At 45.3% G+C, this 12,889-nt stretch overlaps 1 protein-coding gene across 1 annotated transcript in view; it reads right to left on the bottom strand.

Moving 5' to 3' along the window:
* LOC143766837 (uncharacterized) overlaps positions 1-12,889 on the bottom strand; it is a 37,504-nt gene that overhangs the window by 5,169 nt on the left and 19,446 nt on the right. The window contains exons 2-6 of the mRNA XM_077254820.1: positions 5,767-5,916; positions 5,461-5,637; positions 5,254-5,377; positions 5,073-5,170; positions 4,784-4,874 (exon numbers count right to left, since the gene is read on the bottom strand). Coding sequence (XP_077110935.1) covers positions 4,784-4,874; positions 5,073-5,170; positions 5,254-5,377; positions 5,461-5,637; positions 5,767-5,844 — 568 coding nt within the window. The 5' untranslated portion in view covers positions 5,845-5,916. The remainder of the gene's footprint in view (positions 1-4,783; positions 4,875-5,072; positions 5,171-5,253; positions 5,378-5,460; positions 5,638-5,766; positions 5,917-12,889) is intronic.

Here is a 12,889-nt window from a genome sequence, read left to right as displayed (position 1 = left end):
CTAGCCTGGTTGCCTGCAATGTCCTGAACACATGTAAGTGTTAATTTCTCATTTAACCCCTGTTATTTTTATAATTACCTTGTACATATTTTCAATTGTCTCATATTGTAACATCTTTATATGCCTTTTTGTAAAAACTGCCTTAATATTTTTCGGAGTAAAATATCTAAATACTAGTTTCGTTCTCCTGTTCTAAAACATACCCTAAGTCTTCTGAAGGGAATTACGCTACTGTTTTTGGTTAGCTTCGGACCCATTTAATCGAAGCTGGTGGCAGCATACCTTGTACGGTGCCTTTGGGAGTTGTTGTAGCGACGGCGGCATTGTTAATTATTGTTCATGCCTGAGTGGGAGTAGTTATATCACCTCGCTGCAGCTTGCCCAATAGCCAGTACAAAGCAGGCAGCCTTTCTGGTGACTAATTACTCTAGGTGCAGTACCTAGTCTGACCTGAGGGTAAGGGGGGCGCCAGAGAGCTGCAAATTCTCAAGCAGAACTGTAAAGCGGGATATACATAAATCCCTGCAGTTCGTGGTATATTGAAGAGCAGTGGGATAACTAAAATAAGCCCCTGCTGTAAACTAAGAGGTCAATAGCCTTGTGTGTGTTTTTTCATCACATTGTAGCAGTGGAGGGATAACTAGGATAAGCCCCCTGCACATGTGATAGCCGTCTGTTGGCCTAAAGTCACCCCGATCCGTGACGGTGTGAATCGTGACAAATTGGTGGCAGTGCGGTGGGATCTCAGAGCATTAGTGATTTGGTTTGAGCAATCATTCCTCTCACTAAAAAGTTCTTGCGAGGACTCTGCACAAATAAGTTTGGAGAATGAACTCAGTGTTTATTAGTCCTGACTCGAGACAATTGTGTGTACTGGTAATTATCCCTTCCCTTTCTCTTCGTTTTTCTGTCCTATCTTTTATTTGGCAACCATGGTTGTGCTGGGAGAAACCTTTTATAAGAAGCAGTCCAAGGACACTCTTATGGCCTTGTGCATGTCACAGCAGATTGACTGTGCAGGCAAAACCAAAGACCAATTCAGGGCCGCCATCAGGGCAATACAGCCGTGACTGGCGTATGGGGCCCAGTGGGCCCGCATGGGGCCCCGTCTCATCTGCTCACCGGGCCCCTACCGGTAGCCGCAGGCTAAACCGGGCCCTTAGCGGCGCCGGCGCTGCAGCTGGTTAAAGCTATTGAAGTGCGGGCCCGCGCCCGCACGTCAATAGTTAACAGCCGCCAGCCAATAGGCTGGCAGCTGATGTCAGCCGCAGCGTGCATGTCGCCGGCGTCTGACGTCATTGTCAGTCGCCGTCGAGTGCACGTTTCAGCTGCGTGGAGAGAGCAGGAGCGAGGCAGGTAAGCAGAACTTTTTTTCTAATTGAGAGCGGTGATCCGGGGGGCCCAGGGCAGAAAGCTGGACACAGGGGGGGCAGAAAGCTGGACACAGGGGGGGCAGAAAGCTGGACACAGGGGAGGCAGAAAGCTGGACACCTGGGGCGGAAAGCTGGACACCTGGGGCAGAAAGGAAAAACGGGGCATGATTGGAGACACAGGGGGCAGGATGACAGACATGGCGGCATGACTGGAGACACTGGGGCATGACTGGAGACAGATGGGGCAGAATTGAGACACGGGGCATGATTGCAGAAATGGGGGCATGATTGGAAATGGGGCAGAATGGTGATACGGGCATGATTGGAGACACTGGAGGCAGGATTGGAGACAGATGGGGCAGGATCATGGGGCAGGATGGATACGATGGAGACAGATGGGGCGATCATATGGGGCAGGATGGATACTCATTAGGGCAGGATGGGAGAACATATGGCTGACGCCAGGAATGAGACACACGGGGGCTAGGATGGCGAATATTATTACCATAGGGGCTAATTAAGGGATATTATTACTGCAGTGAAGTATTTATTTTATTTTTTGAGTACACTGTTTTAAATGGAGGGGCGGTCCTATTACTGTGTAGAGTGATACTATGTCGCCTTCTTCATGTGGTGTAATGTAGAAGTTGGGAAAATTAAGTAATGTGTTCTGCAAGTGGAACTCGAGATATCTGTGTTATTTCCTGCAGAGACAAGTCCTGGCTGGATGAAGTGATGGCGGTCTGTGCGGGATGAAAGATGAAGGACTTCACCTAGAGACGTCACTGGTGAGTCAGTGTTACCTATACACTGACACTATACACTGCATACTATATACAGAGGTCCTGTGTACAATGTCACCAGTGATCACTGGATTACCTATACACTATATACAGAGCTCCTGTGTATAATGTCACTGGTGATCACTGTATTACCTGTACAAAGACACTGCATACTAAGTACAGATCTCCTGTGTATAATGGCACTTATGGTGATAGTATTGTGGGTTTTTTTTTATTATTGATCAGTATTGTAGTATTCATTCACTATGTGGTGGTAATATGTGGTCTGGTCATGATGTTGTGGTATTTGTTCCTTGTATTTGATATTATTCGATCACTGTGGTGGTAATATGTCATCTGGTCATGGTGTGGCGGTATTTGTGCCTTGTAGATAGTATTATAGGTCACTGTGGTGATAATATGGTGTCTGGTCATGGAGCTGTGGTATTTGTTCCTTGTATGTGGTATTATAGGTCATTTTAAAAATTGAAAAATAAAAATATACCTAAATTGTATTGCATATTTTAACAAATATTTAATAGGTTACAGTAGAGTAGGGCCCGGCCAAAAGTGTCTACCTTGTCATTTTGGTGGCTTAAAAAATCTTTTGGCCAAAACAAAAGCTGCTGACTATATGTGTGATCTGGTGATGGGAACTGTCAATGTGTGATAGGTGAGAAGTGGAGTTTTTCCAAGAGAGAGCGGTGGGACTGTGGACAGTTTCAGAGGTGGAGGCGGGGCTGGGGTGGAGCCTGGGCGGAGTCTCAAGGGGGGCCCCGGAAATTTTGCCAGTATGGGGCCCCAGAATTTCTAGTGGCAGCCCTGGACCAAATGGTCGCTGAACTGGTGCAATTTCATCACATTGTAGCAGTGGAGGGATAACTAGGATAAGCCCCCCTGCACATGTGATAACCGTCTGTTGGACTGAAGTCACCCCGATCCGTGACATAGGGGTGACGGTCACGGTGTGAATCGTGACATCCGTCATCTAAGTAACCCTGCAGTGCCAGGGTACCTATCAATGGGTGTGACAATTTGTGTCACTGCCTATGGGTAGTCATGAATCCCTGTGACTGGGGAGGAAACACGTAGGGAGACCTATATATTACATGTAGTGGATGGTGATTGTCCCTAGCAGGGTATACTTGGGGCCTGTCCTTTTGTTAGGACAGGGGCAATACAAGGGGCACGATAGGAAGTTTAGTAAAGCCCTATATCCCCTCCCTCTCTTTCCTCCCCTCCTATTTAGAGAAAGCAACAGGAGGAATCTGCTGTGGACGTTTGTCTGTTCCCATTGGTGAGATCAAACCAATTTTTATCTTGAGCCCTGGTTTGTACGAGCACCTTATTCACGTGTTAATTGTGTCATGTTAGTTTGTCCATTTTATCTTAGTGATTAAAGGTTAAGTTTAAAATTATTGGGAGACTCTCCGTGCTATATTCTACTGATATCCCTGAGGGTATTGTATAGGTGTGACCCATCTCACACTTTTACTCGCTTTGAAAAAAAAGGTTCCCACACTATTAGTAGCTCAAAGGAGCAACAGATTCAGGAGCAACAGTTGAAAAGCAAAAGTTTCTATAAACCAATCCAGCAAATCCGCTCTCACTTCTTGTCTTACAGTGTGCTCAAACAACATTTAGGATCTCTGTATTTAGCAATTTTTGTGGTGTGTGTCTCCTGGAGCACAATCTGGGCACTATGTGCTGGGTAATAAAATGGCAAACGTGTAATTTTCACATCCACTTCGTGCTAATTTCCAGAAAGTGGATGTGGATTCAAAATATTCACTCCTCCTACACACGTGGTCAAAATTGTTGGTACTCCTCGTTTAATGACAGAAAACCCCACAATGGTCACAGAAATAACTTGAATCTGACAAAAGTAATAAATCACAAATCTATGAAAATGAACAAATAAAAGTCAGACATTGCTTTTCAACCATGCTTTCACAGAATTTAAAAAAAAAATAAAACTCAGGAAATAGGCCTGGACAGAAATGATGATACCCTTATCTTAACCGCTTTGTGACCGCCAACGGTAGATAAACGTCAGCGCTGCACAAAGCCCTGCTAGCGCCAACGTTTATCTACCCTTTGTCTATGGTCGGCGGTTATGTGCTCATCAGGACCCCCACGTACCTTATAACGTGGGGAGAAATGAGCAGTGATTCCATCCTCACACACAAGGACCAGTACAACAAGAAGGACCAGTAGCGCTTCTGGAGAAATGTCTGCAACTCAGGGAACAATGTCCAGTACTAGCGCTGTCCCTAGTGCTCGTGAGTTGGCGTACACCAATGTCCAAAGGGCTTTGCCTCTTGATGTAGCATTTCCCAGATGGGAGGATTCGGATTCGGCTACTCCATTCATCCCTAATTTTACTGCCATTCCTGGTATAAATGTGGAGGTGGAAAATTTTGGACGAATCAATTTTTTTTTCATTTGTTTGACAGATAGCTTGCTAGAACATATTATCCTACAAACAAATTTATATGTGTCCCAATTCATCGGCCAGAATCCATGGCAATCATGGTAATACGGCCGGACTATACCACCGATAAAGCAGCCACAGCCGGTGACTGAGAAGAATCTGTGACCTCTCTACATTTAGTGGTCACTACTCACCTGGGTAGTCGTATGTAGGAATCTCCTCTTTACACCACTCATCATCCCTCACATATGTCTCTGTAGTATTAATATAGGTCAGATCTTCACCCTGAAACAAATATTATAAAAGTCACCAACAGATGGAGAAGTCACATCTATGATCAGCTCTAATCCTGCCATCTCCACCGTTCTCATTACACAAGTATAAAACATATAATACTGGTGGATAAAACAAGACTGAGCGTAAAACCTTCACCGGCGTCTACACATCATAGGGGAGATCTCCTGACACCTTCTCTCCATCTACCTGATGATCCTGAGGAGTAATGGGATCTTCCTGTTTACAGTCCTGTGGAAGAAGAGGACGGGGACATCTCTCTGGTGTTGTCCTCTTACTGGATAGATCTGGAGGAAACACATACAGGGGGTGAATTCATTCTTTACATACAGATAATTATAGGCCGTGTGTATTTAGTCCTGTCTATTACCTGGAGATGTGAGGGGCTGAGGAACCTCCATTATAGCGTTCTTGTACAGATCTCTGTGTCCTTCTAAATACTCCCACTCCTCCATGGAGAAATAGACAGCGACATCCTGACACCTTATAGGAACCTGACACATAGAATGATACCGTCATCCCCCCGATCCCTTCATAGTGTTACTGTATAATGTCCCAGCATTCCCAGCAGTGTCACCTCTCCAGTCAGCAGCTCAATCATCTTGTAGATGAGTTCTAGGATCTTCTGGTCATTGATGTCCTCATGTATCAGGGGGTGAGGTGGAGGACCCATGATTGGGCTCAGGGGTCTTCCCCATCCCTCAGACACAGGGTCCTGACAGCAATCACTAGAGGTCTTCACCACTGTGTAATCCTGGTAATGGAGAGACACATTAATAAATCTCACTACAGACATTTCCAGAGTCCTCACCTCTCCAGTTCTGTCCATCTGTTATTCCCATAGATAAGAATGATGTAATGTGACGTCATCAGAATCTCTCACCTGTCCAGTAAGCCGGAAGAGGATCTCTAGGGTGAGGTGTAATATCCTCTCCGCCATCTTGTCTCTGTCCATATCCATCTGTGATGGGTAAATCAGGTAAATTCTCTTTTGTAGAAGATCTTCACTGAGAGGATCCGATATTGTAGAGACCTGAATGAGAAGATGAGCCGATGTAACATCATAAGAATCCTGTGTAATAATACAATTACTGGGGATAATAAGGGAAACATATGAGGAGATTTATTATTTTACAGTATTTAGTTTTCTTCTTTCCATCTACTAATAAATCCTATATATTTAGGCCACAGACAACAAGCAGTTTCTTCTTCGGAGTCGGCAGCTGAATACGTTTCTCATAGACTCATCTGTTGTGAATTTGCTTTTTGGCTCCCTCTAGTGGTTACTAGTTTTTTGACTCTGGTTTTTCTGTCATTCCTTTTATCCTCACCTGGGTCGTTAGTTCAGGGGTGTCGCTATATAAGCTCTCTGGACCTTCAGTTCTATGCCTGGCAACGTGGAATTCAGAGCTAATCTTTTGTGCTCTGGTCTTCTGATCCTGGTTCCTGCTTTTCAAAGCTAAGTCTGCTTCCTTGCTTTTTGCTTCTGTTTTGTTTTGTATTTTTGTCCAGCTTGTTCTAAATCTGTATCCTGACCTTGGCTGGAAGCTCTAGGGGGCTGGTGTTCTCCCCCCGGACCGTTAGACGGTTCGGGGGTTCTAGAATTTCCAGCGTGGATTTTGTTAGGGTTTTTGTTGACCATATAAGTTACTTGTTATATTCTGCTATTAGTAAAGCGGGCCTCTCTTTGCTAAATCCTGGTTCATTTCTGTGTTTGTCATTTCCTCTTACCTCACCGTTATTATTTGTGGGGGGCTTCTATCCTGCTTTGGGGTCCCTTCCTCTGGAGGCAAGAGAGGTCTTTGTTTTCCTCTTCTAGGGGTAGTTAGATTCTCCGGCTGGCGCGAGTCATCTAGCGATCACCGTAGGCATGATCCCCGGCTACTTCTAGTGTTGGCGTTAGGAGTAGATATATGGTCAATCCAGTTACCACTGCCCTATGAGCTGGATTTTTGCATCTCGCAGACTTACACGTTCCTCTGAGACCCTCGCCATTGGGGTCATAACACTCATCTTCCATAACGCTAATTCTCCTCTCATTTACCGACCCTGGAATCGGCATTAGCAATACTGCAGGAGATATTTGCAGCGCCCCAGAGTTCTGGTCGTTGCAGTACTATGGCTCAGCCACTAAGGGGAGCTATGGTACGTTCGATGGCACTGAAGGAGTTCATCTGATCAGGTATCACAGACACCAATACATTTCACTGCCGGGCCTCCAGGGGGAGCTAAGGGTTCTATTTACTAGGCCACTCTCCACTTACAGGTAAAACTGGGGGTCAGGCAGGAAGTTAGGGAGAAAGCTGACTGGATATGAACCAGGCAACACCTTGTGGCAGGGGGTGTTGCAGGAGAGGATTCGGTAGGGCCTCTGTCAGGTTTGGGACCCTGATGGAGACCTGGCTACAAGGAAGAAAGTAACGGGACCGTGCCTGCACTGAGAAGCGGCGGTGCCCTAAGGAAGGACTAGAAGAGAGATATATTGTGCTGAGTGAGAAACGAGATCGAAGCAATAGGAGAATACCAGTAGGGGTGATGCTGTGAGAAGGGGGCAACATCCTACTGAGGCGCATTACCGGTGGCCGGAACGCCGAGGGAGTATTTCAATAGACAGCTTCAAGCAATACTCTAAACAGCGGCAGGACAGTCAGTCTAAGGCAGGCTGTCTCACCTAAATCACCTATGAAGTCTTGGGAGGCAATTGCGGGAGAGGGGCGTCTCTAGGGTCCCGGAAGAACTCCAGGCCTACCCGTCAAACGGGTGCCGTTCTAACTGTAACATCAGGAAGGGACGGATGATTAGCAGAAGATCAGTTAATCGAGTTGTTGTGAGGGAACTTAAGAAACAGACACAACAGTTGTGGGGTACTTTCCGTAAGCATAGCAGGGAAGGACTACAACACATAGCGCTAAGAAGGAAGGCACTGATTTCCACCTGTGAAGAGAGCTCTGGAAGTGCCATTGGACCGGCCGGACTTGCGCAGCCTGGTGAACCATATCCTGGACTGAGGACTCAGAGATCTCCGGTAAAGAGGTAAAGAGACTGCAACCTGGTGTCCTCGTTATTTACCGCGACCTGCACCCCACAACTGCACCGCTACACCACCACGTATTCTACCGGACGTCCCCCACTGACGGACAGGGCCACGGACCGGGTCTAGCCACCGTGACAACCCCTGGACTGAGACCCAGAGGCCCGGCTCCGGGTACCCCTAGGCCCTGCGGCGGTGTGGGGGCGCTCCATATTCATTACACGCGACATGAGAAATAACTACTTCATGATGAGGACGACATCTTCATCTTCTACTACGGCTCTAGAGACATATTTGGCCAGAGTCGGTCACTGAATCCATCACCACCGGCCGTCTATATGAAGGTTTCCCGTCTTCCCCGCACTGTAATCTTCTATCACGTTAGATCTCAGCTCTGATTCACACAGAGAAGTTTGAGGCTTTTAGAAAAGCTTTTTTGTTTCCACAATCAACGCAGACAGAAATGATCTGGTCCCAAAGTCTCTATGTACAGAGATTTATGGGGTTTATTTCTGGCCTTAGACTTTCCTATATTACAGCAAAAACACCAGAATAAAAACAGATATTAAAATGTTTCTAAAGAAAATTGGCTCCAACAATTCTTGTAAAAAGAAAAAAAAAAACATGGAAAAAGCAGAAGACACGTTTTATCATTTTTAACTTGTTAAACATTTCTTAAAAAGAAATTAATCTTGTGCCCCAGAACATAGATGTGCACCGCAGGGACGGCACAGATGAGGATTCAACAAAAACCCTGGCAGTTTATCCACTTGCTGCTGTGAAAAGCAAACATGACATCTAAAGGTACCTTCACACGAAACGACGCTGCAGCGATATAGACAACGATCCGACCAAAACGCGATCGCTGGAGCGTCGCTGTTTAGGTCGCTGTAGAGATGTCAAACACACCAACTTACGAATGATGCAGGAGCGATACCATGACGTAACAGCGACTCACATATCGTTCTCGCTGGTTGTTGCTCCATGTCAAACAGCAGTGGTTGTAACGATGTGATAGATAGCAAACCTAGCCAGATCGTTGCTGGCGTCGTTGCTTTTAATGTCAAGCATGACGATACAAGCCGACCTAACGACCAAATAAAGTTCTGGACCTCTAGCCCCGACCAACGATATCACAGCGGGATCCAGATCGCTGCTGCGTGTCAAACACAACGATATCGTTATTTAGGACGCTGCAATGTCACGGATCGCTATCGTTATCGTTACAAAGTCGTTTCATGTGAAGGTACCTTAAGAAGGTGTGACAGAGTTTGGCTGAATGCCCCCCGTCTCCAAGTACTGGATTGTATGGGGCGCCCTAGTTATTACGGTATTTACATGCCTAATAATGGTGTCTGGGCTGCAATGTATGAAGGTCTATTAGGCCGGGCAAGAGGCAGCGTCCAATAAGTTACCTTCTACCGCCCCCATACACATTAGACTAAATTTACATGAAATCACTGATTTTGGGGGTTTCGGCGACTATATAATGTATTTGGGGGCCTCCCGACAGATCATGTCAGGGCAGAGAAGGATCTGACATCCTGAATTTCAGAGGATAATCCGTTTGTTCTTCCTGTAGATAATCCTCCACTTGGCCCTGGCTTCACTGATTGGTCACACTCGGCCGGCCATGAATTGGCGCGGAATTTGAACCACGCTTCGCTAATTGGTCGCTCCCGGCCGGCCGAATCCTGTGTATAAATTGTATTATTCTGAAAACTTCCTAAATAAACCACATACATATTCTAGAATACGCGATGCGTTAGAATCGGGCCACCATCTAGTCTTCAATAAATGTACAAGTTTATGTTGATATTTTGGACACTTTTCTTATCCCATCAATTGAAAGGATGTTTGGGGATGATGAAATCATTTTTCAAGATGATAATGCATCCTGCCATAGAGCAAAAACTGAAAACATTCCTTGAAAAAAGACACATAAGGTCAATGTCATGGCCTGCAAATAGTCCGGATCTCAATTCAATTGAAAATCTTTGGTAGAAGTTGAAGAAAATGGTCCATGATAAGGCTCCAACCTGCAAAGCTGATCTGGCAACAGCAATCAGAGAAAGTTGGAGCCAGATTGATGAAGAGTCCTGTGTGACACTCATTAAGTCCATGTGAAGGAACAGATGATTGGCCTCGGGGAGACCAAAACATCCAACACCGCGGAGACACCATCACGTGTTTCTCAACGCAGTGATCCAGAACACTGCCCCCATCCCTTATGGGAAATATGCAAATGCATGTAGGATAGCTGCGGAGACACCATCACGTGTTTCTCAACGCAAGCAGTGAATAGCCAGACCTTTCCCCGGGAAGGAACAACCACGGGAAGGGCAGCATCCAGTAAAGGAAGACATCCAATACAGGAAAACCACCTATGCCAAGCATGGTATCCATCCACAGACAGCTGTTTCGGGGTGTTTGCCCCTCATCAGTGTGGAGTAGGAATCTGGCTATTAGGAGCAGTGCCTAGTAAAAGGCTGTGAAGGAACAGATGATTGGATCACTGCGTTGAGAAACACGTGATGGTGTCTCCGCGGTGTTGGATGTTTTGGTCTCCCCGAGGCCAATCATCTGTTCCTTCACAGCCTTTTACTAGGCACTGCTCCTAATAGCCAGATTCCTACTCCACACTGATGAGGGGCAAACACCCCGAAACAGCTGTCTGTGGATGGATACCATGCTTGGCATAGGTGGTTTTCCTGTATTGGATGTCTTCCTTTACTGGATGCTGCCCTTCCCGTGGTTGTTCCTTCCCGGGGAAAGGTCTGGCTATTCACTGCTTGCGTTGAGAAACACGTGATGGTGTCTCCGCAGCTATCCTACACTCATTAAGTCCAGACCTCAGAGACTGCAAGCTGGAATAAAGGCCAGAGGTAGTGTACAAAACTACTAGTGATGTGTTGGAAGGTTTCTTTATTTGTTTTTCATGTTTCCATAATTTTGTCCTCAGAATTGAGTGACTCCATAATTTTTCCCCTATGCTTGGTTAACCCCTTCATGACCCAGCCTATTTTGGCCTTAATGACCTTGCCGTTTTTTGCAATTCTGACCAGTGTCCCTTTATGAGGTAATAACTCAGGAACGCTTCAACGGATCCTAGCGATTCTGAGATTGTTTTTTCGTGACATATTGGGCTTCATGTTAGTGGTAAATTTAGGTCAATAATTTCTGAGTTTATTTGTGAAAAAAACGGAAATTTGGCAAAAATTTTGAAAATTTTGCAATTTTCACATTTTGAATTTTTATTCTGTTAAACCAGAGAGTTATGTGACACAAAATAGTTAATAAATAACATTTCCCACATGTCTACTTTACATCAGCACAATTTTGGAAACAATTTTTTTTTTTTTGCTAGGAAGTTATTAGGGTTAAAATTTGACCAGTGATTTCTCATTTTTACAACAAAATTTACAAAACCATTTTTTTTAGGGACCACCTCACATTTGAAGTCAATTTGAGGGTTCTATATGGCTGAAAATACCCAAAAGTGACACCATTCTAAAAACTGCACCCCTCAAGGTGCTCAAAACCACATTCAAGAAGTTTATTAACCCTTCGGGTGTTTCACAGCAGCAGAAGCAACATGGAAGGAAAAAATGAACATTTAACTTTTTAGTCACAAAAATGATCTTTTAGTGAAATTTTTTTTATTTTCCCAAGGGTAAAAGGAGAAACTGGACTACGAACGTTGTTGTCCAATTTGTCCTGAGTACGCTGATACCTCATATGTGGGGGTAAACCACTGTTTGGGCGCACGGCAGGGCTCGGAAGGGAAGGAGCGCCATTTGACTTTTTCAATGAAAAATTAGCTCCAATCATTAGCGGACACCATGTCGCGTTTGGAGAGCCCCTGTGTGCCTAAACATTGGAGCTACCCTACAAGTGACCCCATTTTGGAAACTAGACCCCCCAAGGAACTTATCTAGATGCATAGTGAGCACTTATAACCCCCAGGTGCTTCACAGAAGTTTAGAACGCAGAGCCGTGAAAATAAAAAATAATTTTTCTTTCCTCAAAAATGATTTTTAGCCCAGAATTTTTTATTTTCCCAAGGGTAATAGGAGAAATTGGACCCCAAATGTTGTTGTCCAGTTTGTCCTGAGTACGATGATACCCCATATGTGGGGGTAAACCACTGTTTGGGCGCACGGCAGGGCTCGGAAGGGAAGGCACGCCATTTGGCTTTTTGAATGGAAAATTAGCTCCAATCATTAGCGGACACCATGTCGCGTTTGGAGAGCCCCTGTGTGCCTAAACATTGGAGCTCCCGCACAAGTGACCCCATTTTGGAAACTAGACCTCCCAAGGAACTAATCTAGATGTGTGGTGAGCACTTTGAACCCCCAAGTGCTTCGCAGAAGTTTATAACGCAGAGCCGTGAAAATAAAAAATAATTTTTCTTTTCTCAAAAATGATTTTTTAGCCCACAATTTTTTATTTTCCCAAGGGTAACAGGAGAAATTGGACCCCAAAAGTTGTTGTCCAGTTTCTCCTGAGTACGCTGATACCCCATATGTGGGGGTAAACCACTGTTTTGGCACACGTTGGGGTTCGGAAGGGAAGTAGTGACGTTTTGAAATGCAGACTTTGATGGAATGCTCTGCGGGTGTCAGGTTGCGTTTGCAGAGCCCCTGATATGCCTAAACAGTAGAAACCCCACACAAGTGACCCCATTTTGGAAACTAGACCCCCAAGGGAACTTATCTAGATGTGTGGTGAGCACTTTGAACCCCCAAGTGCTTCACAGAAGTTTATAACGCAGAGCCGTGAAAATAATAAATGTGTTTCCTTTCCTCAAAAATATTTTTTTTAGCCCAGAATTTTTTATTTTTGCAAGGGTAACAGGAGAAATTGGACCCCAAAAGTTGTTGTCCAGTTTCTCCTGAGTACGCTGATACCCCATATGTGGGGGTAAACCACTGTTTGGGCACATGCCGGGGCTCGGAAGGGAAGTAGTGACGTT

This window comes from Ranitomeya variabilis, chromosome 4 (genome assembly GCF_051348905.1).
Source record: "Ranitomeya variabilis isolate aRanVar5 chromosome 4, aRanVar5.hap1, whole genome shotgun sequence".
Classification (NCBI taxonomy): domain Eukaryota; kingdom Metazoa; phylum Chordata; class Amphibia; order Anura; family Dendrobatidae; genus Ranitomeya; species Ranitomeya variabilis.
The sequence above is the reverse complement of the archived record's forward strand: the minus strand, read 5'-3'. Positions and strand labels throughout refer to the sequence as shown.